Source organism: Plectropomus leopardus, chromosome 12 (assembly GCF_026936395.1).
Source record: "Plectropomus leopardus strain MGB_pleo_1.0 chromosome 12, ASM2693639v1, whole genome shotgun sequence".
NCBI lineage: Eukaryota > Metazoa > Chordata > Actinopteri > Perciformes > Serranidae > Plectropomus > Plectropomus leopardus.
Genome location: NC_142187.1, coordinates 12,481,390 through 12,503,290, shown reverse-complemented (window position 1 = coordinate 12,503,290; position 21,901 = coordinate 12,481,390). Strand labels below are relative to the sequence as shown.

Sequence of the window (21,901 nt, the reverse complement as noted above, 5' to 3'; positions counted from 1 at the left end):
TAATATCCAACCACTCTACAGGGAAGATTTTTGCCTTAAAGGTGTCATCCAGTGGAATCACTGGATGAGCAGAGATTCAAGGAACTCATGTCTGTGTACTCTGTGCAGGATTTAGCTTGTATTGCCACCTAGTGGTTACATTAGATTCTCCATTTCACCATCAGAGCACTATTGTCAAGACATGACAATAAAGTATTGTCATAATATAAAATAAAATATGAGTACATCTTTAGTCTTAAGTTGTGCACATTTTACTGTCAAATTTGATTACTTGATGTGAATCTTATGCAAAATGTGTCATAACAACTAAACTGTCTCTGCGTTCAAGGTGACAAGATCCAGGGCTTCAAGCGGCAGAACCCTCTCGGTTTCCACGATGATAAAATCCCTCCGAAATCACCCCGCCCACGACGAAACATCTGGCTCAGCCGTAGCCAATCAGACATCTTCTCCTGCAAACCAGGAAGAAAAGTGAATGTCCAGGACCCTTACTATAACCCCCCTATTGCTCAGCGAGCATCTAAAGCCCACAAGATCAACCCGTTCACTGCTCGAGAGGACCTGTGTGGAGGCAAGATCAAGTTTTACGACGTGCCCAGCAAGTCCGTGTTCTCGTTGGTTTTTGACCTGCACTCGCCTCCGGGGAGTATGTTCAGTAACCAGCTGTCTACTCACGGACCAGGAGGACCTCAACAGGAGACGTCTTACTACTGGCAGCAGCTGCCAGGAAGACAGTGTCACTCCTTGCCTGTGTCCCCTCAGCTGCCCCGCTCCGAGGTCTTTCACCTCGCTGCTGCTCTTAGCTCCAATAATAACGGTTCTGTTATGTGTAACTCCAGCCAACTGTCGACAACGCTGCCCGGTGAGTTGTCTGATGAGGATGACCTTTTAGCATTTTTGATATAAATGAGAAAAGTATCAGCACACTCAGATCTGTACAAAATCCATTTTAATTAGCAAGCTTTTAGTCAAAGACCTTTTATTAGTTTTATTTAGTTTGACAGTTTATAGCTCCAGGACATCAGATAAGTCTGATAATGGGTGAATGTTTTTTTTATTTAAATACAAGTTTAATATGCAAAAAAAAAAAAAACTTGCAACGAGCTTTAAACATATAACATCAGGGCATTATTTAGCATTTAAAAACAAGACTGCACCTGATTTGGATGAAGTTCAGGGTTGGTGGTTATGTATGTACATGTTTTTTGGCAGTTGGTAAAAGTTGGAAGCTGTTGCAGGAACTAAGCCACAGGCACAGTTTGTTTGTTTTTTTTAAACTCTATCACCAAATTAGATAATAATAGCTCCCTTCCTCTCTTTTTTGTTTCCCTCTTTTCTGCTGTTTTCCCTCAGCAACTAACTCCAGGTCTGACGCAGGCCTGGTGGGAAATGATGTCCGGCAGAAGGCAGTGCTGAGCGGCTGGGCAAAGAAATACGTCGTGGTTGAGATCCCCCCTTACTGCAGGCAGAGAGGAGGGGAGGAGGACGGAGGGGAAGAGGGGAAGAAGGATGGAAGGGAGGAGGATGAGCTTGGGGAGAGCTGGTCTCCGATGGTCCCCAGCAGCGAGAGAGACAGTGGGGAGGCAATGGACTGCTCCAGCAGCATGGAGGAAGAGGAGGAACGAGAAAGAGCGACAGACACCTGCCCCATGTAACACACATGTAAATCTACACACACACGCAGACACACACAGAGGTGTTGGTGGTGGTGGATTTGGACAGAAGGGAGATTTTTACCCCTGGATGGAGGACACAGAGGCAGTAAACCGACACACCGTATACATTTTAAAGATTTTGAAAAATAAAAGCACTTGATATTTTATCTTTCAAGTGAATGTATCACATGTTGACTCATAAATCAAGCACACCTAATGATAATGATCTTTCAAAGATATTATCACGCAGGTGTGACGGGACAAGTCTCCGTTTAGCACAAAAAAAGAAGCTTTTATCAACACAATGGACACTTGGCATAGAGATTATTTTTTTGAAAAAGTTGTTCATATTTAATATTGTGAGATGATGTAGATTTTTTTTGTCCTTTTAAGGTTTCTTATATTAGGCGTCTTGTGTATGATAAGGGGTATTGACGATCCCTTGTGTTGTGTAAGTGTGTGTTTAAAAATCAAAGCTTATGTTTTGATACCTTGCCCATGTTCCTTGTTAGACAAATGTTTATAATAAATCGAAACAAATCCCATATTTTCAGATTAACATTCAGATAAGAAAACTAGAGGTGATTTATAACAATTGAGTGCCTAAAAACCAACACTCACAAGACAGATGATTCATCTCAAACCGTCCTAGCAACCCAGAACAAGACTGCAGTGTTAAAACATTTTGCACTGTCACACCTCCTTCAACCTCCTTTAACTAATTCACAGGGAACTCTGCCTTGCAACAGCAAGAGTGAATTTAGAGAGGATAGTTTTAGGTTAGGACCTCTTGTGGTCATTAGTCATAGCGGTCTTTGGTCAGATGCACTATAAATCTGTCTAACTCACACCACTCAGCAGTCAAAGCAAAGCATTCACAAGCAATGCTGTTAAGACATCAAATTCAGCAAAAAAGTACCTTGTAAAGTTTCACATTTCAGATGTCAGAATTCACTTGAATGCACCATGTTTTTGCAATAGTCCCCTTTTGCAACTCATTAACACACAATGATGATGAAATCATCAAAAAATAAAGCCAAAACAGAGGAATAAAAAAGAAGAAGTTTAAAGCAAGACTATGTAACATTTAAGACAAAACAACATCTTCTTACAAATGGAAAGTACATTTGCAAACAATAAAACGCACCCCTACTCACTTCAATACACTCAGGGATTGAGCCACTATAGTTTTTCTTGGTCTGGTTTGACCAAGAAAAGCTATATGACTAATGTTAGCAGACACTGACTAACTAACATATACCATTCACATCATAATAGCACATGGCTTTACCAGGATTTTTACACATATTTTCTACGCTCAGAATGTAGTCCTTAAAAGCAACTTACTTCATGTGCCATCACTGAGTAATTACCACTTATGGCCACAGTGATCGCTGTTTTTTTTTGTTTTTTTTTTTTAAAGTTGCCTAGTCTAGCTTTAAAGTCAAAATTTAATATTTTTTGGAAGAGGGTGCTCCCTCACAAAATCGATCTAATGTCAAACTTCTAATAAAGGCCAGCAGTAATGTAAATTAGATGTGAATTACATACAAAATCAGATAATTCAGTTTGAAATGTTGCATATATGTTCTTTAACAGTGTTATCAACAAACAGTGATTATCGCTGATAACTATTTAAAAAAAAAGTCAGATATCAGCCTGACAGAAAGTTGAGATGACAAAAGGCTTTCCTGGTTGGACTATGCAGTGCGTGCAGACTGTTTCCCTCAGTTTATTCCGTCCCATGCATAAGATACATTCACATGTCATGTGTTTAAAATGAGTATGAAAGACCAAATTTGGGAGTAATAATGTAAGTAAAATCCCACACAAACTTCACTAGATTTAATTCCATCTCGACCAAAGTGTCTTAAAAAACTGTAAACTTCCCTGACCTAGAAACTCAGAAGAGCTCATGGCTCAGTCTCATAGAATACAACTTATGTTTGATGAGTTATATTTTAATTACATTGGGCCTTTTAGTTTTTTCCATTCAGATGTGCCTGATGTTGAGTTTTCAGGGTATTGTGTGGAAAATATCCAAACCAGACAGAGCTTAGCTGAGCAGTATTTAGAAACATAAAAATGTCTGTTCTATCACAAATAATTAATAAATAAATGTAAACGTACCATGAGTTTTTCCCCCTGAAAATATGGTACAGCCTGAGCTTAAGTGAGTAGATGTTACCTAAAGGTCGAGTGTATAGGATTTAGGAGGATATAATAGCAGAAACTGTATATAATATTCATCACTATGTTCTAATTAATTTATAAACACCTGAAAAATGTTGTTGTTTCTACAGTAGCCTAGAATGGACAATCAAACACTAGCTCAAGATAAGTCCATATGCATATTTGAGTTCTCCTAAAAACTTGGCAAACCAGACGAGTATCAGTTGGTGCAGTTTTCAGCCTCACCACTAAATGTCACTAAATCCCACACACTGGACCTTTAAAATTTAATGTTTATTCTCTTTTAATTGGAGCGCATTCCTAATCTGAAGCTAGATATCTCACAGCAATTTAGTCATACACACTCCTTATATGGTTGCTGCTAACATTTGGTTTCATTGTCTTATTAAATTGGTGGTCTCATGCATTTTCTACTCACACACTCCAGTAAACATCTGAAATGGATTACTCTTTTTATCATTGATTCTCATTTGGCAGGTTTGTTAAAACATTAGAACTGTTCATCAGTGTTGGTCTAAATGTTTCAGTGTATAAAGTAAATGACTGTTATGAAATCAGATTTATTTTTTGTTGAACCAGTTGTCTCCTGCACTTCCTTACAATGTTCTCATTACATTCTGCCGATCTCAGTCCGATCACGTCAGTAGGAACTAAAATGCACTTGTACAGCGATATACACGGCGATGTCCCCAAGCTACTTATCACTACTTTTCTATGCAACCAATGTAACTTTTATGACACTGTTTTACAGTATAAAGAATCTAATTTGATATTTATGAAAAAACATTTTTCATGTCTTACCTTTGTATATTTGTGTAAAAAGTTTGTGTTACCTGCCTTGATGAATACAGATTGAGATGTTTTTTGCTGATCTAATAACAAAGCTTCTCTGAGTTTTCCTTGTTTATTTATCCTCTTTTTTTCTCACTAAACTCAAAAAAGCTCAGACAGCCTGGATTTAAAATTTAGAAAGCCATATTTGTTTTAAATTGAAAGTTAAAATGTTTGCTTTTAGGTCTGAGTTGCAGGTTCGCAGACTAAGTTCATCATGTGGACAGATGCTGTTAAAAGATCCTCACTTTATCCCCGATCGAGTGTCATCGTAGAGTCTCAGCTCTCTGGTCATAACAGGTTGGTTACAATAAGAAATGTTAGACTAGTTTATTGATGCAAGCCTAACCCCAGTTTCTTTCTCTCTCAGGTCTCAGAGCAAAGCATCCCGTTTCCTGTCAAATCAGAAGCAATAAGACTCTTCTGTCCATCTGTACGGGAAAACGTGTCTCCTGCAGAATAAGATAAGATATTCTGATTAATTTTACAAGTTGTCATTAATTTTTAAAAAAAAGAAAAAAGAATTGTAGCCAGAAATTACATATAATTGTTGCTTATTTTGTTCTTAACCATAAAAAAGGGGATTTAATATGTATGAAAATATGAAATAAGGAAAAACAACATAAATAAAATAGATCTTATAATACTTTTTTTTTTTTTCAAATTTCATTTCACGGTACAAATCAAACAATACTTTAGGGCAATGATAATACACCACAGGCACGAACCGGGCCTCGCTTTTGAGCAACAACGCACTTAGAATTAAATTGCCTAACTGAATGATAAAGAAACTGACCAAATGAAATGCAGACTTAACATGTCTAACATAGGCATAAAAATGACCCCATTCATATTTTAAAAACATTTGATCAACCTACCAGTCCTGTCTTTTACAGCTCACCTCAAGCATCACTAAATCTGACAGATTTCAGAGTTTGGTGTAACGTGGAAACAGCTGAGCACCTGACATCCTTATAGATAAATGAATTTAATTCTTTATCTACAGTATTTTATTGAGTGTATTTTTCATATTTCTGTCTGTGTGGAGGAATGTGCATCATTGTATCATAACAACAATCCAACATGTAAAGCAAGCACTTTTACAATATAATGTGACAATGTGACTGTTGGTGCTTTTCCAAAGATATTACTACACAAGACATTTTTTCATTAATAAGAATATAAGCAGTGTTGATAGTTCAATGTTGCTTTGACTCATCTAGAACAGTCGCTCATTGTACTATAACAGAGCCTTTTAAAACAGGGCGATACACATTTAAAGAACCATACCAGTGGATTCACGTGTTTACACTTTTCGTTCAGATTGGATTTACTGACCATTTACTGAGAATATACATTTTAATGTATTATTCTTGCAGTTTCGGGCAGCTAATTAAATTTGGTAAATACATTTTGGTCAGTTACTGTTGTGAAAAAATGTAAACTTGATGTTCAGAGTGATGGATTACACCACACACGTAAAGTTCAAGAGTCAACTGTTTTGTTTTTAAACTGAACAGTGAAGAATGGATGCCACTGGCTGCCTGGAGCACAAGAAAAAAAATACTCGGATTTATTTGTAGTTGAAATTGCAACCACAGTAGTATGGCCCTTTAAATGAAATTGTGGTATTACAATTCCAGACTAGTTTGTTTTATTGTTTCGAAAAATTGTGTTAAATATAATATAAAACTGTTTGAAAGAAGAAAATATACAATGAAACAACGATAAAAACAAAGAAAACACTTTTTTTTCAATATGTGGGCGAACCAGCTGTATAAAATAAAACCCTGTGAGCTCAGTGAGCAGTTTTCTGATGGGACTTCAGGCTGGAGCGCTGGGTGAAGCACTTCCCACACAGCGAGCACTCGTAGGGCTTCTCTCCGCTGTGGACCACCGCATGTCTGATGAGGTTGCACTGTTTGGTGAAGCTCCTGCCGCACTGCAGGCAGCTGAACGGTTTCTCTCCCGTGTGACTCCTCAGGTGCTCCTTGAGCTGACTGAACCTCATGAAGCTTTTGTCGCAGTACGTGCAGCTGAACCTCTTCTCACCGATGCCAGACCTCCAGGGCGTCCTCATCCTCCTCGCCAGGCCGAAGCTGCTGCGCCCACAGAAAGAAGACGGCGCTGGGTTTGGTGGCGTCAAATCCTCACTTGGGTTTGAGTCTCTATACTGATGCTGTGATTGTTGAGGAATCACGCATTGATCCATGCTGTTAATCTGAGATAAAGCACTGTGCCCTTCATCTGGTTGTGGTCTCTTACACCCAAAAGTTCTGGCTCGTCTTTTCACTCGTGCTGCGCTCACAACGGCTGACTGTGATTTCCCCGCTGAGTGAATTTGAGGCACCACGTCTTCTAAATGCAATCCACTCTGAGACGGGAACACAGAGGGAATCGGCTCAAACTGCTGCTCAGAGTACGAGAAGCTCGAATTAACAGCGTCCCTGCACAGATTGGGCGACCACAGCTGTCCGTCACCTTCCTCTGTCACAAACTTGTGGGCTGAATCGAGAGGAGCCGCGTTCTCATCTGGCTCTTCCTCATTCTCGTGTTTTACTACCAGCTCTGCCTCCGTTTGGTGTCTGCTCTGCTCTGGGAAAGTGTCGTAGCCGTCCGTTGGGGAAACCAGAGATGCGGGGTCACCTGAGCCCTCAGCTGAGTGGTAACGCTCTGTAAAGCCGTCAGGCTGGGCAGGTTGTGAGGCGTCGAAACATGATGGCTGCTCAGGTTCGGAGACTAAGAAAGTGAAGGAACCACACATCATTTTACACTAGAAAATATCAATCTCAAAGTCTAACTCTTCTTTTGATACCACCCCTCCTTTCACTGCCAAAGAGCAATGCATAAAACATTAAGACAAAATACAAGTTTTTGGAAAGGGGACCTATTATGCTTTTCCATATTTTCTGTAGTATGTGTAATGTGACGCAGTTAAATGTGAATTGTAAATGTGTAATGTATTAAGCGTGGCCGAAGTTTCAAATAATGAAGTAAACGTAATCTCTCTGAGTCAAAAAAACCCTCAGACTTCAGATCGGTCCGAATACTCAGTTCCGAATATTTTTTCAACTTTGGGGACAAGCTGACGTCAGATAGTGACAGATTTCTTTGTATGGTCATATGCTTCAAATGCATTAATGCAGGTGTCTATATTATGTAGACTACACTAAAGCTAAATGCTAATGTCAGGGAAACATGTCATCTTGGTTGCAGTCAATTTCTCCCTGATTTAAGTTTAGATTTCTGCTGTTATGTCGTATTGTGTTTTTAAGCTTTTATGTGTGTTTTTTCACGGTTGAAAGTGTCACTATTCTCCGTTACAGTCACGCCGAGATGCAGAGGACCCGGAAATGCTGACCAACCAGAAAAGACTGGACTTTCTTCGGGAGAGCGGCTTAAAGAAACAGACGCTAAAACAGAGCTTCCCTGACAGAGGGTGAGTACAGGTGTTCTGTGTTCTGGTAGAAACTCAAAATACAGGTATGAACTTGAAAAACAACAGAAAACGTCCTCTTTAAAATTTGAGAGGATTCAGCAGATTCAAAACTTCATTCAGGTCAATAAAATGCTGTCAAACCGAGAGTCACTGGACCAAAACTGGAACTGACTGTGCAGATGAAAGGGGATTCAAATACAGCCTGTGGATCTGAATTTGTTTGGCTCAAGTTGTTCCAACAAACAATTAGTGTAACACTTGCTGTGTATTAATATGCCGGCTCAAACTTATTTTTATAAATTGCAGGGAACTGTATTAAGGTCGCATATCAGGCAGGTAACTTGTAGTATTTTGACTGGCTGACTGAAAGTACAGCATGTGTTGCTCATCATGAGTAACAGCAATTATGATTTGTGCGGTTGTAGAAGTCCATGTGACCTGCACAAAGTAATTCATAGTAATGGTGATGTTAGTGACTTTGTGTGTACGTAAATGGTTCATTGAGGGTACTGTGACATAATGCTGCTAAACTATCTTTTTGCTTTATACTCTGAACAGTAACATAATACAATAAAAATGTTGTCATATGTTCATTACTTGTAAACTAAACTAACATTACTGTTATTTAATTATATAACAAAGTATACACCTGTTGCTGATAGCATGATGAGTGAAGGGAGCGTCTGATGTTTGTGTTTGAACTCACTTAATTTGTCCTCTGAGTTCCACATGTCGTCCTCGGCACACTCCTCTTTGATCAGTATGTGTTCAGCTTCATTAACAGTCTCCACCTCTGCACACTGCAACACCAGGCTCAACGTCAGTACTCACACAGGGGAGATTACCTACTTAGGCATTAAATGGAAATAAAAACTGTGACATACAAGTTTTTATACTTTTAATATTTTTGAAATACGCATACTATACATTTACTGAGTCATAATAAACCAAAAAGCTAAAATATGCAGTGAAATACAAGTTATCTTGTTTTCTTGTTTATGTATTTAATTTTAACTTTATTTTTAAGCTTACAAATGGGACACTACTTAATTATCAAAATGAGATTTTTTTTATACTATTGACTGAGTGGGGTTAATAAATCAATTGAGACAAAAAAATAACACTTTTTATGATTAATTAATTGTTTAAGCCGTATACCAAGCAAAAATGTAAAACATCCATAGGTTCCAGCTATTAAAAGCAAGGAGCTGTGAATTTCAATATTATTGTAAATTGAATGTATTTGGGTTTTGGACAAAACAAGCGATTTAAAGACATAACATTAGGCTTTGACAAAATTATAATGGGTATTTTTCATTATTTACTGGCCTTTTATTGGCTAATTGGTCACCTGATAAATAAAAAACTGATTAATAAACATTTAAAAATCATATTTAGTTTTATTCATACCTGCTGGGGTTGATTTTGAGCCTCAGCATCCCACTCTGTGCTCTGTCTCTCTTTGCTCATCACCACTTTGACTAAAGGAGTGAATCTCTCGGCTGCTGGAGGATAAAATACTGAGGAACAACAACAACAACAACAAAACACAACGCGTTTTAAAAAGCACACACCAAAGACTTGACACCAGGAAATAAAATCATCTTGCCACTCGTTCTCACCTTTCCTCCTGGCTCTCATCCTGGTCCTCCTCAGCTCAGCCTCCATCACCTCACACTTCCTCTTCAGCAGGTCGATGTCCCGCCGGCTCTGGCTCACCTCCAGCCGGAGCACCGCGCAGCTGTCATCCACACGCCGGTTTATCTCCGCCACCGCCGCCTTGGCCAGGACCTCCATGACGGACAGTAGCTGGCTCTGAAAGCCGCCGTTCTCCATGTTGACGCCGACTTCGGCTTCACAAGCAAACATAAATAAATATATTGACCTGTACACGCCTGTATCTCACTCGCTGTCAGGATAAATGTTTACAAATAGCTTGTCAGAGGAGTGGGAGATGCTGTGTACTTGCGCTGTGAATTTCTTCCGCGGATGGTTGGGGGAGAGGGTCGCTTGTTTTTAACACCTATTGGCTCGCACGGGCGGTCTCATTCTTGCTCTGCTTTTGTCGCATTAATTGCAAACTACTTTTTTAACTAAGATACTTAGACTTATTCTGCTTTATGAGATGAATCCTGTTTTTCTGTATTTGTTTTTAGCATCAGCAATGTCGTTGATCTAGCATTGTTTCCGCCACTTAGGGACGCACTGGAACCCAAAACGAGGTTAACGTGGCAGCGTCACTTGCCTGTTGTATTACCGTAAATATTCGACAACATGCGCACGGTGACCCCAGCGCCGGAAGTCCGACCTCAAGGGCCACATAGTGAACTCAGGTTATTAAAAATATTTGAAAATATGACAAAGTTGCTGATAGAGCGATATGCTTTCTTTGTAATTCAATACCAATAATAACAGAACACATTTCCTAAAAAAAGACTACCTTGAACTGATCAAAATTACATTAATAGGCTTATATGAAGATAGCCTGTAAATCCCATCATATATTATTAATATAGGCTATAATATTATTATATTCCATCAAATATTATACTGTACTGGTAGTACAGAATGCAATCAGAACACTGGCAAAAAGTTTTTGCCCACATTAAATAGGTGAGGTTTCTGTAAGCGCATGTGTTGTAATTGTTTCCTGATTTTTGCCACAGCTGTGCATCTCTGTCTAAGATTTTTTGTGTGCACTGCTGTTTTTCATCATACCGGCTGTGCACTAATGCTAAAAGTAACATCCTGGTATTTACTTCTCACTGAACCTCACAAACACAATAGTGGAATGTAACTAAGTACATTTAGAACTGTTTCGTAGAGTTCTGAAGTACTTCCAATTCACTTGAGCATTTCTATTTTATGCCAAGCTACTATAAACTTCTACTCCACTACATCACCACTACTACCACTACAGTATGGATACTTAAAGTACATTTTTTGGCTTATACTTCTGTACTTTTACTTGGGTAAAATTTCAAATTCATAACTTTTACTTGTCTTTACAATGTGTTTATTGTTGTATTCTGTTATGCTTTGTAGTAGTTTGTAGCTCATTGAAGCAAATTGTGATACATGCTGTGTTGATTATGCTAGAACTTTCTGAGCCTTTGTTGCATTTTGAGGTACTTCTACGGTACTCACCGAAACTCTGTTTGGTGCATTGGTTTTCAGGGGATCATATTTGCATGTGGCATTGATGTACAACAGCAACAAAGGCAAAGAGATGGGCTGAAATGAGTTTAATTTGTCCAATATGTACATTAATTGTCCATGTCAGGATGAGAAGCTAATGCTGAGCTTTATCTTCACAGACACAACGCAGCACATAAAGGGAAATAGATGCATTGTACAGATACACAGAACTGATTTCCCTACTCAATCAGCAGAGGCGGAGAAACCGTGGGCCACATACAGAGAGAAAACACAAGAGAAGGAGAGACACTCAGGAAGTTAACAGGGGAAGTTTAGTGGTTTCTTGCGTCATCATTTTATGCTGCTTCTTGTATGCTGATGCAGAGTGAAGGTAGGAACACTCGCTTTTTAACCTTTTTATTTCTTAATGTTTCTACGTCGAAACTTGTTACTAAAAGTGGACAGATAGGGAAAGATAGTGGACAGAGGGAGAGCAGTGGCAGGTGTCAGGAAGATGGAGGGGGTGGGAAGATTTGAATGTCTGAGTGAGTCTATATGTTCAGGCTTTAAGAGTGCTTGACTTCCGCTCCAGTGAAAGACGGGGCCACAATGGCCGTGACATGCGGGCAGGGAGGCCTGTACTGAGCTCAGTCCTCAGGCTGGAGCTGAGAGTGCAGGTTTAGATGGGTCACCCAGCACAGAGAGACATTATGGTGTGATTTGTGTGAAATGTTCACTGGCACACTTCTCTGAATAGGAGAAGTACCGAGGCAAGGGTGTGGCCTTTCATTCGAAAATAAATTGAGCACATCAGGGGGAAGTGGAAAGCCACATATGCACACTGAGGATTCGGTGCATTTGTTTGATTTTTTTGGGGAACACTGTTGATAGCAATGTGAAGCTGGTGTTTGCATAAAGGGTTAGGGTTAGGGTTTTGTTATTCCTGCTTTTGCATGGTGGAAGACCGACTAAAGTATGTTCTAACACTCCAGATTTAACTCCAGCTCCAATGCAATGCCGCTTACAGAGGAAACAACCTGCACCTGCACTGAAGCAAAGGAAACAGAAGCAGCAGCACGGTCAATTCTGTGAAATGTGCAGAGCCTCTACAAAGTCAGCGTCACGTTAAACAAGTTGGGCAACACATCCAGCACCCACACAGTCAGTCGGTCTGACGGTGGCACACAGAGCAGCTCCGGGCCGGTCTGAATGTGAGGTGAAACAGCAGACAGGAAGAGATGCGGAGAGTACGGAGAAAAGGGGGGAACAAAGAGAAGGTGTTTGGATGTGATCTGCTGGAGCACCTGACCGCCTCCTCTCAAGAGAGTGAGTGGATACACTTTATCCTATGACCATTTCCTCTACGACACACACTTAACACCATGCAGATGTGCATGTAATCTCACCAGAAACTGCAGAGCTGTCTCACAATATACATCTGAAATACCATATAATGTTTCGATAACAATATGTGTATAAATATGAAAAGATGTCCTTGTTAATCTTGCAAAATAATGCGTGTTTCTTTGAATATTTTGGAAATATTTCAAAACCAAAAATGACGTCCTCTATTTGTCACCCCGTAATTGCTGGTAAGAGCATTACTAAACAGGGATGATGGTCGACAACTTTTTGACAGCTGTAATTCAGGCATAGCCTTTGCCCTGTTTTTAAAATGTTTTTTTATATGTTATAAAAATTGTAATTTTTAGGTTTGTGTATATACATGTCCGTGTATTTTGTCTGACTTGATTTTGATACAGTTCTTTTACTCCAAACTTTGAATATCTTATGAATAATATATGAAAAATACATGATTGTACAATGTACTGTATACATGACATATTTGGAAATCATCAAGGGGGTACATGTACATTCATAAATTCTTTGAAGATGCTGGTTATTAATAATTATCAGAAAAGGACAAATATACACAATGTTTTGACCACAAATTGATAAATAGGTACCATTGTGAGGGTATGGTCTTTGTCTATATATATATATATATATATATATATACATGGTTAACACAACATAAAAGAGCTACTGGACCACCAAATAACACTCAGATGAAATACATAAAAATTAAATGTGTGTGCTAAAAGTAAACAAACTAAACATTTTGCTAATTAGTGTTATGTTATTATTTCTTTCATTTCTTAATCATTTACCATTTCCCATAGTTCCTCAGGTACTGCAATGCTGCAGTGAGTTTGTTGAGAAAAATGGAATTGTGGACGGCATCTACAGGTTATCTGGAGTGTCGTCCAACATACAGAAACTGAGGTAAGATGTGTGTGTGTGCAACTGTGTGCCTCTACTTGAACCTGTATCAGTAAATGCATATTCCACCAACTGTAATGAGGTGAGTGTGTTGTGTTGATATTCTCTAATGTTAATCTATGTGTGAATTCAACCAGGGGTGAGTTCGAGGGTGATGGGAATCCAGATCTAAACAAGGATGTGTACCTGCAGGACATCCACTGTGTCAGCTCTCTGTGTAAAGCTTATTTCAGGGAGCTGCCAAACCCTCTGCTCACATACCAGCTATATGACAAGTTTGCCGTGAGTAGCTCAGACATGCAAACATCTCACACAGTTTTCCCCCTCATGTGTGTTCATGGAGTGCACTAGACTGATTTCATCTAAAGTGCAGCCTCTGTACAGCTAAAATTATGATATTTAAAAATGAGTCCAGGTCTCCCTATGTGCCGTTTACAACAATTAATGAATGAATATCATGATAAATTGAGCTATCATATTTATTCAAACACATCTGTTTTCCAGGAGGCTGTGGCCATTCAGCTGGAGGAGGAGAGGCTGGTTAAGATCAGAGATGTGCTGAAAGAACTACCTGCACCGCATTACAGGTACAATGCTGCACTGAGGGCCTCTTTTATTAATCTAATGCAGCTTTCCCAGCTACATAAAAACCTTTTCTGCTTTGAGGGAGCAGGTGATAGTCTGCACTTGTCTGCAGTTCTAGCATCCAGTGGGTACCTTTACAGTTTTGTACACATAGAATGTGTTTTATTTATTGGATTAGTTTTGAGGGGGTTTACAAAGTCCACACTATTTAGGAAAAATGAGGGTATCCACATACAGTCTGCCTGCCTCTGCATTTAGTGAGCTTCCCGTATGCATAGATTTAAGGCTTTGAGAACTTTTACTTTACTACTCACTCACTGATTTTCATTCTCTTGCCATCAGGACTCTGGAGTTTCTGATGCGCCATCTCGTCAGAATGGCCTCATATTCTTCAGAGACCAATATGCACTCCAGGAACTTGGCCATCGTCTGGGCCCCCAATCTACTCAGGTTTGCTTATACTGTAATATGAAATACTTTATGTGTTGTTTATATCTTGAGTGACATGCCTTTGATCAAAATATTGAACAACCATCACAAATACACCCACAGGGTGTGTCTCATACCGCAAATAAAGGGTGTGTTGGTACATCTGTTTCTGACACAGAGGGCCACTGACTAAAAGTCAGTATTTGATGAGTTGGGAGTGAGAATGGGTTTGTGTAAAATGTATCAACCATTAAGCTGTTCATGAAATATTCATCACATATTTAATTAATAGAGCAGTTTCATTTGATGATATTGGAATTAAAAGATGTTTTCTCTCTTCATTTCCTTCAATCTGGTGATCAGTCGAAATCCTCCATTCATTCAGTCATTAATTAATCTATCCATTTATTTATTCACCCATGTTCCTCCTTAATTTGTCCCTTTCAACATGGATTTAATTTCTTGCATTCTTTTCTCAACAATGAATCACTCAATCAGTGACTCAGTCAGTCATTCAATCAATCAGTCAATCAGTTGATCAATCTATCAATCTATTTGTTAAGGTCGAAGGACATCGAGGCATCTGGGTTTAATGGCACGGCAGCCTTCATGGAGGTCAGGGTTCAGTCCATCGTGGTGGAGTTCATCCTCACACACGTCCCTCAGCTGTTCCCTGAAAAAGGTAACACACTTTATGGTCTGATAATCAGACTGAATTGGTATTTTGTTTCACTTTGTTTCACACACCTAACTACACTGCACTGACTTAATTCTGCCGTATTTAGGAGTGTCAAGTGAGAGAAGGAAGTCCCTCCCATCCCCGTCAGCGATGCCCAATCAGGATGAAGGGTTTTTCAGGTCTGGTCCTACTCAGCCTCTCCCCCACTTTGGTAATATCAGTCCAGGAGATGGCCCTCTACCCATAAGACCCTACCACTCTATCATTGAAGGCACTGACAAGTGAGTGGACTTATTTTTTTGTTATATATGATCTGGTTAAAAGTTAGAAGTTTTTCATACAGAGGTCAAAGGTCAGTAATTATCAGCTGGTACATCCTGTCTGTAAGATGAGTAAAATGTTCGATCCAATTTAAATGTACAGTGTGGTGGAATGATGCTAACAGTGTTTGCTGCATGATGACACTGCATCGTTAAAACAAGTTCTTAAGACTTTTTTTCTATGAATATTCATTCAGGAGAAAAGGATCTCTGAAAGGCAGGAAGTGGATGTCCATCTTCAACATCGGAGGACGATTCCATGACCCACGACGGAGGCACAAACACTCAGCCAAAGGTACCATACCTCCTTATTGTTATTAGTCCTGGTAGTTGTTCCCCACCTTGTGTGCAGAGGGAGATCACTCGCTTTTCTGGCAATGAAAGACATTTCTGTTGAAAACTTATGACTATGATTAACAATTTCTTACAGTCATGCGGCCCCTGGTAATGTACAAGTCATGATTAAGATTGTATAACTTTGTAACCACATTGTGAAGTAAAAATTAGGACAACTTGGACTTTTTCTTAAAAAATGTCTTTAATAATTACTTCTTTGTTTCAGAGAAAGAAAGACCTGTTTTGAGACCAGCAAGAAGCATGGACTCCCTCAGCACCCCGCCCTATCCAAATGAAGGTGCTACTCATGTCACACATATCCCAAATTTGTCAATCAACAAATAATATGTTACAAGAGCAAATTGTCTTTTTCAAATGTAATTTTGTAATGCTTAGAGCACCACAAACATACATTTTAGAGACAGTTAGGTGAAAACGTGCATAAAAAGTGAACATTTTTCATGGTTACATACCTGAGGATAGGTAAGAAAAACGTGTTTCAGGTTTGTGTGTGCTTACCCTTTAAAACAAAATAATTTGCCAGAAAAAAACAGTCATAGTTTGGATCAGATTAAAGTTATAAAAAAACAGTTACACGTAGCCTCATGTCTCATCTGTCTTTTTTATTCCAGGATCCAGACATCCTGCCCAGCGCCCTCCTTCCACCAACATGTCTCCTCTCGTCACCCACTCCCCCCAATCTGGCCCAGAGGTCACAGCATCCACTGGTGCAATGGGTGGCAGTGAATATGCTGTAACCTACCGCAGGGGAACAGGGTTAGTGAGTGGGGGTGCGGGGACCCAGGGCACCTACACTTCCCTCGACCCTGAAGGTTTAGGCGTCAACGAGAGTCTACAGTCCAGATCCCCAGGACTCTCCACTAAAGTAGGCCGAAGAGCAGCCATGCACATCACGGGGCCCACCATGGTCACTGTACCCCTGCATATCACCTCTAACCTGGCATTAGGGGTACTGCAAGGGGGCGGGGGCGACAGGGTCATCCACCGCGGCAGGGATAAGGATGGAGGGGACAGGGTGGAAGGTAAGGAGGCAGAGAGGAGGGAAAGCAAAAGAATGGAGGGGAAGGTGGGAGAAGGCAGAAAGGTTGAGGAAGAGGAGAAAAATCACAGTCGGAAAGTGACAGAAGGGGAAGCAGTCGTGGGTGCAGAAGGTAATACAGGTGCAGGAGGTGGTGGGCAGGAAGAGAAAGAGAAGGAGGAAGAGGAGGAGGTCAGAGAAGAATGTAGACGGAGCCCAGAGCCGGTGATCGGTGTGTCCAGGAAGCAACGAGCCAAAAGCTTGAACTCCCACACTGAGAAAGATAATACTGCTGATGATGACAAGGATGTTGACGACTACATGGGTAACTGAGTCTTTTCATACTATTTATTTTCTTAAGACTACATGGATTTAGGTGATGTAAGCTCATGTCTAATCTTGCTCCGTGCTTCATTTGCAGACATGAAAGGAGTGGAGCTGGCTGATGGTCAGCCAGAAGTGGCTTTGCATGCTCATGAGTGCGTGTTTGATGCTTCTGATGCCCACAACTCGACTGAAGTGGAGGCGGACGACCAGGAGCTGTCTGGCTATGTTCAAGACAACTTTGAATTCCTGGACCAAATGGACTGCAGCGTTCTGGAACACATGGACTGCAGTGTTTCATATCAGGTGTGTGTTGTTTTCACTGTACAGATGAGATTTGGACTGTTCTGAAGGTGGAAAGTATTTCTGAAAGATTAATAGAAAGTTCCACTTCCTGTGTCTTTTTACTTCTCAGGTGAACGAGTTCTCCGTTGAACCTCCTGGTCACTCAGATGATGAGTACGAGGTCATGGCGCAAGCTTCCCATCATTCTGCAGAGCTGCAGACAGACCTGCAACCAGGCCCTGGGATACAAACCCAGAGCCCGACAGAGTTAAAGCCACACAGACCGCTCAGCATGGACTCACACAACCGGCACACTAAATCCCTCAGCTTGCCTTACATGACCTCACCTGTCCACGGATCAGAGGACTCTTGCTCTGAAGAGGAGGCTGCAGCGGACGACAGTGATGATATTGATTACAGTAGTGATGAAGACGACATGTTTTATAAAAGCCTCCCCTCTGATTTCATTTTGAAAGATTTGCCTTGTGAGCCAGACTCTGAGAAACGGGACAGTTGTGCTCTTGATGTTGTTCCTCAACCACAATTGCAGAGCTCCGAGGACAGAGAATGCCCGTCACTGAACCCTGAATTTTCTGCATGTGAAGAATCGACTGCTGGAGATTGGGGGCAGGTAGAAGTGAAAGACAATGAAGATACAGATGGACTGGAAGAAAATGAGATAACAAAGACAGAAGAGGAAGATCAACAGGGAAGAGACCAGCTGGAAAACAATAGGCAAAGGTGAAACTGACTCCTATTTGACATTTCAATATATTAAAAAAATATAGACCTGATATCTCCGTTATGCAAGTGCATTTCTGTCAGTCACAGGCTGTACTGATGAAGTATTTATCACAAAATGCACCTTTAAAGCTTCTTTAACTGTAATTTTTATATAGGTCAAATAACTGCATGTAATATGACAAGTATTGCATATAGTGATGAACACACAGATAATGCAGAGCATTTTAGGGTCTTTCAGTTCAATCACGCAACAGGCAGCTGTTTTCAGGGGACACTAGCAATGCGGTGTCAAATGGCAGACTAGCTGGTCAACATAATAAGGTTGTGTTTGCAGCTTGTCGCGCTGCCCCTAAGTCACCAAAAATCAACTGATGTAGATTTAAAGCAAGATTATGTTTATATTATGTACATATATATATATATATATATATATATATATATATATATATATATATATATATATATATATAAAGTTGAATTGGTGGGATTGTTTGCACATGGTTCTCAACATGGAGACTCCTGAGCGGGTGGCTAGCAGCTAATGGTGCTAATTTAATAAATAGTGCTAACAATGGCAAAAGTGCTCTAGCGTTGTTTGCGTGAGGAGAAAGATAGGATGGGGGCTGTGCTTCTGCAATGACTGCATTCTGATATCTGCTTTATGAGCGTAGTGCAAAGTAGTGGCGATGAGCTAGCCAGCAGAATACACACATACACTAACAATGCTAGGCACAGCAAAGCGTCCTGATCAGAGAATGATCAGGACGCCATTACTTCACTTTATCTTTACAAAGCAAATAGTGGTTTGCTGCAATTTTGATGCTCTGAATGTTGTTTAGCCTACGGCTCCTCCAAGAATCAAAACAGACTGCTGTCCAATGTAAAATAGGTTAAATACACTAAAATTAACTTTACAAACCTCACAAACAGTTGTCCAAAGCAAGATATGTATTTCTAAAATGTTTCTGTCATTCATCTGCAGCAAAGTCACAGAGGAAGATGTCATGGAGGATACTCAAAGTGACAAAGAACAACCTTTCACTCCAGAGGCATCAACACTTTGCTACGCTGACTTTCCACCGCCATGCGATGACGAATTGAGCACAGTGGCTGACATGAAGGCCGAGGAGGAGGAGGCGGACATGTTGGACGATCATCACAGCAATTATCCATCTTGTCATGGAGTTCCTTGTGCTACACAGAAAGAAACTGATGACGTTTCTTTAGAAGAGTTTCCTTTAAGGGCAACAGAACAACACAGAACCTGTGATATAAAAGACAGGGACAGTTGTGAGGGAGAGGACAGGGAAGAGGTAGTGGACACATGTCGAGAAATGGTCCTGGAGATAAAAGACAGTGGTAAAAACATGTGGGAAGAAACCACTGGGCAATGCAACGAAGCAATAGCTGATGGAGAACAGGAAGAAAAGACAGAGGAAGGTGACAAAGAGCAGGATGAAGCAGTTTGTGGGCCAAGTGGGGTGATTTGGGTTGAACTTGAGGATATTATATGTGAAGTGATAGAGGATGAGGAAAGTAAGCTGGAAGAGAGGATGGGTGGAAGAGAACATGTTGCTGAGGAGGAAAATACAATCAAAGATGTTGGAGAAGAGGAAAAGCAGGTAGCAATGGTTTCAGGACAGATAATGGAAGCTGACAAAGGAGAGACTAAAGTAAAGGTAGAGGAAGTGAAGGAGTCAATGGAGACAACTAAAGAAAAGCTCACAGACCCAGAGACACCACAAAAGGAAAATGTGACAAACGTACCAAATATGAATGACTTAGAAGAAGCAATTCAGGGGAAGCATGCCAGTGACGAAGCACAGCATCATGACAAAGAAGAAGAGAACGAAAAAGAGAACAATGACAAAGACAGAGCTGATAAGCAATGTCCAACACCGCCAAGGATAGACAAACAACTGAAAGAGGTCAGGTGTGATATGAAGGAAATGAAAGAGGGCAGGAAGTGTGAGGAAAGTGACGGCAGCTTAGGCGGAGTAGGAAGGAAGCTGATTATCTCCAAAAACCCGAGGGTTTACCAAGTAAAAGCTGTTCCAGTTGTTCCTCCGAAGCCACAGCACTGCAAAATAACTGCCCTGACCCTCCGACAGCAGCAGCAACAAAGAGAGAAAAGAGACGTAGACAGAGGGAAAGAAATCACGCCAAGACTCTCGATGGAGCAGGACAGAGTATCTGCAGGAGACAGCGAAGACGAGGGCAGGAGGATAAAGGAGAAGCAGACACCCAGAGGAGGAGAGAAAGGAGAGAGGGACAGGAGGAGGGATGGAGAGGAAAGTGCCTCACGGGACTCAAGTAGAAACAGTCCCCTCAGCATGTGTTTTGACGAGGCTGTCGCGATAGCAACCATGAGGCGAGAAAAGGAGAAAGAGTGCGAGAAGGAGAAGGAAAGGCAGAGGGATTGGGGAAATGAAGCACAGTAAAAAAAAAAAAAAATTGTATATTGATTTAAAAAATATGACTGTACAAACTAGGCTATTTTTCTACATATAGCATAAATGGCTTTTTTGAGGGGTAAAAATTGCAGTATTGTTTATGCAATGATACTTTCATATAGATTTTTAAGTGGTTTTTCTACCATGCACATGTGCAGCCAGGAAAGTAGCAGTAATAAATGTATTTTTTCAGAGGATTATTTTTCCCCTTTATACCACAGCTAGAGAGCTGACAGGAAATCTTATGAGGATAAGAGATGGGGACATGCAACAAAGGTCCCTGCTTGGCCGGACTCGAATCACGGACAATGCATTGACATGGTCAATGTGTTTAACCCCGAAGTCGCCAGTACACCCCATCAAGAAGTTTATAAATGAACAGGTGCAATTGTGTTACCTGATATTAAGTTGAATGAAACTGAAAACAAACACCGAGGTGGGATTAAATGCTGCTGAAACATGCGGAGGATGAAATATAACATGCACAACCCTAAACTCTCATAGCTTCCAAACTATAGGTCCATTATATTTAAGATCCCACTCAGTTTTGATCAAAAGTGAAAAGATTAGCCTTTACGCTCAATCTGGTTTGCTTTAGTCATCCAGTTATGCAATACTTTGTAATTATATAAAGTATTTTTATGTATGCAGTATATGTATAAATAAAGGGTTGGCAAGTATATGGTTAAATGGTAGATTTAAAGGAGCAGTATAATAAATTGAATGTATCATTTTTGAGAATTAATAATGTCTGCAAATGTTTGTTTGGCATTATGTGAATAAAAATATGTTTCCAAGATGCCTGTCCATTATTATTATTATTATTATTATTATTATTATTATTATTATTATTATTATTATTATTGTTATTAGTTATAATTATTATATTTTTAGCTCAACCTTTTTCTCAGTGTTTATTTAATTTTTTTTGAAAAATAAGTAAACCTCTCAGCCTACAGGACAAATGGAACAGAGCCAAGCATTGCATTATTATTATGTTTTTATATATCACTGGTATTCAGTGTTTTACTAATTTTCATGATGAATACCTTTTTCGTGTTTAGATGTTTTAGATGTTTTCTTTTTTTTCTTTTAACAACTAAAATGGGAGGTAGAAATGGTGAGATATTTGTAAGTCACGTTTATTAGATGAGTTACGTCAGTTGCG

At 40.0% G+C, this 21,901-nt stretch overlaps 3 protein-coding genes across 4 annotated transcripts in view; 2 read left to right on the top strand and 1 right to left on the bottom strand.

Annotated features, from left to right (window-relative positions):
• LOC121950939 (dual specificity testis-specific protein kinase 2-like) overlaps positions 1–4,742 on the top strand; it is a 35,899-nt gene extending 31,157 nt beyond the window's left edge. Inside the window, exons 12-13 of the mRNA XM_042497076.2 lie at positions 329–862; positions 1,354–4,742. Coding sequence (XP_042353010.2) covers positions 329–862; positions 1,354–1,655 — 836 coding nt within the window. The 3' untranslated portion in view covers positions 1,656–4,742. The remainder of the gene's footprint in view (positions 1–328; positions 863–1,353) is intronic.
• A 569-nt stretch (positions 4,743–5,311) lies between these two features.
• Positions 5,312–10,341, bottom strand: LOC121950940 (uncharacterized). 2 transcript variants are annotated; one of them, XM_088085180.1, is made up of 5 exons: positions 10,084–10,341; positions 9,741–9,971; positions 9,529–9,638; positions 8,825–8,918; positions 5,312–7,418 (listed from the first exon to the last, which is right to left on the bottom strand). In XM_088085180.1, the coding sequence occupies exons 2-5, from the start codon at positions 9,952–9,954 to the stop codon at positions 6,478–6,480; spliced, it is 1,359 nt and encodes a 452-aa protein (XP_087941306.1). In that variant the 5' UTR covers positions 9,955–9,971; positions 10,084–10,341; the 3' UTR covers positions 5,312–6,477. The 2 variants fall into 2 exon arrangements, with proteins under 2 accessions (XP_087941306.1, XP_042353011.2); XM_042497077.2 differs by having other exon boundaries at positions 9,741–10,341.
• Positions 10,342–11,536: 1,195 nt separating this feature from the next.
• Positions 11,537–21,532, top strand: arhgap30 (Rho GTPase activating protein 30). The gene is made up of 14 exons (XM_088085512.1): positions 11,537–11,647; positions 12,249–12,582; positions 13,440–13,542; positions 13,677–13,821; positions 14,044–14,126; positions 14,467–14,574; positions 15,117–15,235; positions 15,339–15,513; positions 15,750–15,847; positions 16,115–16,186; positions 16,521–17,252; positions 17,349–17,557; positions 17,667–18,277; positions 19,263–21,532. Exons 2-14 carry the CDS (start codon positions 12,495–12,497, stop codon positions 20,719–20,721), a joined length of 4,002 nt encoding a protein of 1,333 aa, XP_087941638.1. The 5' UTR covers positions 11,537–11,647; positions 12,249–12,494; the 3' UTR covers positions 20,722–21,532.
• Positions 21,533–21,901: the final 369 nt, after the last annotated feature.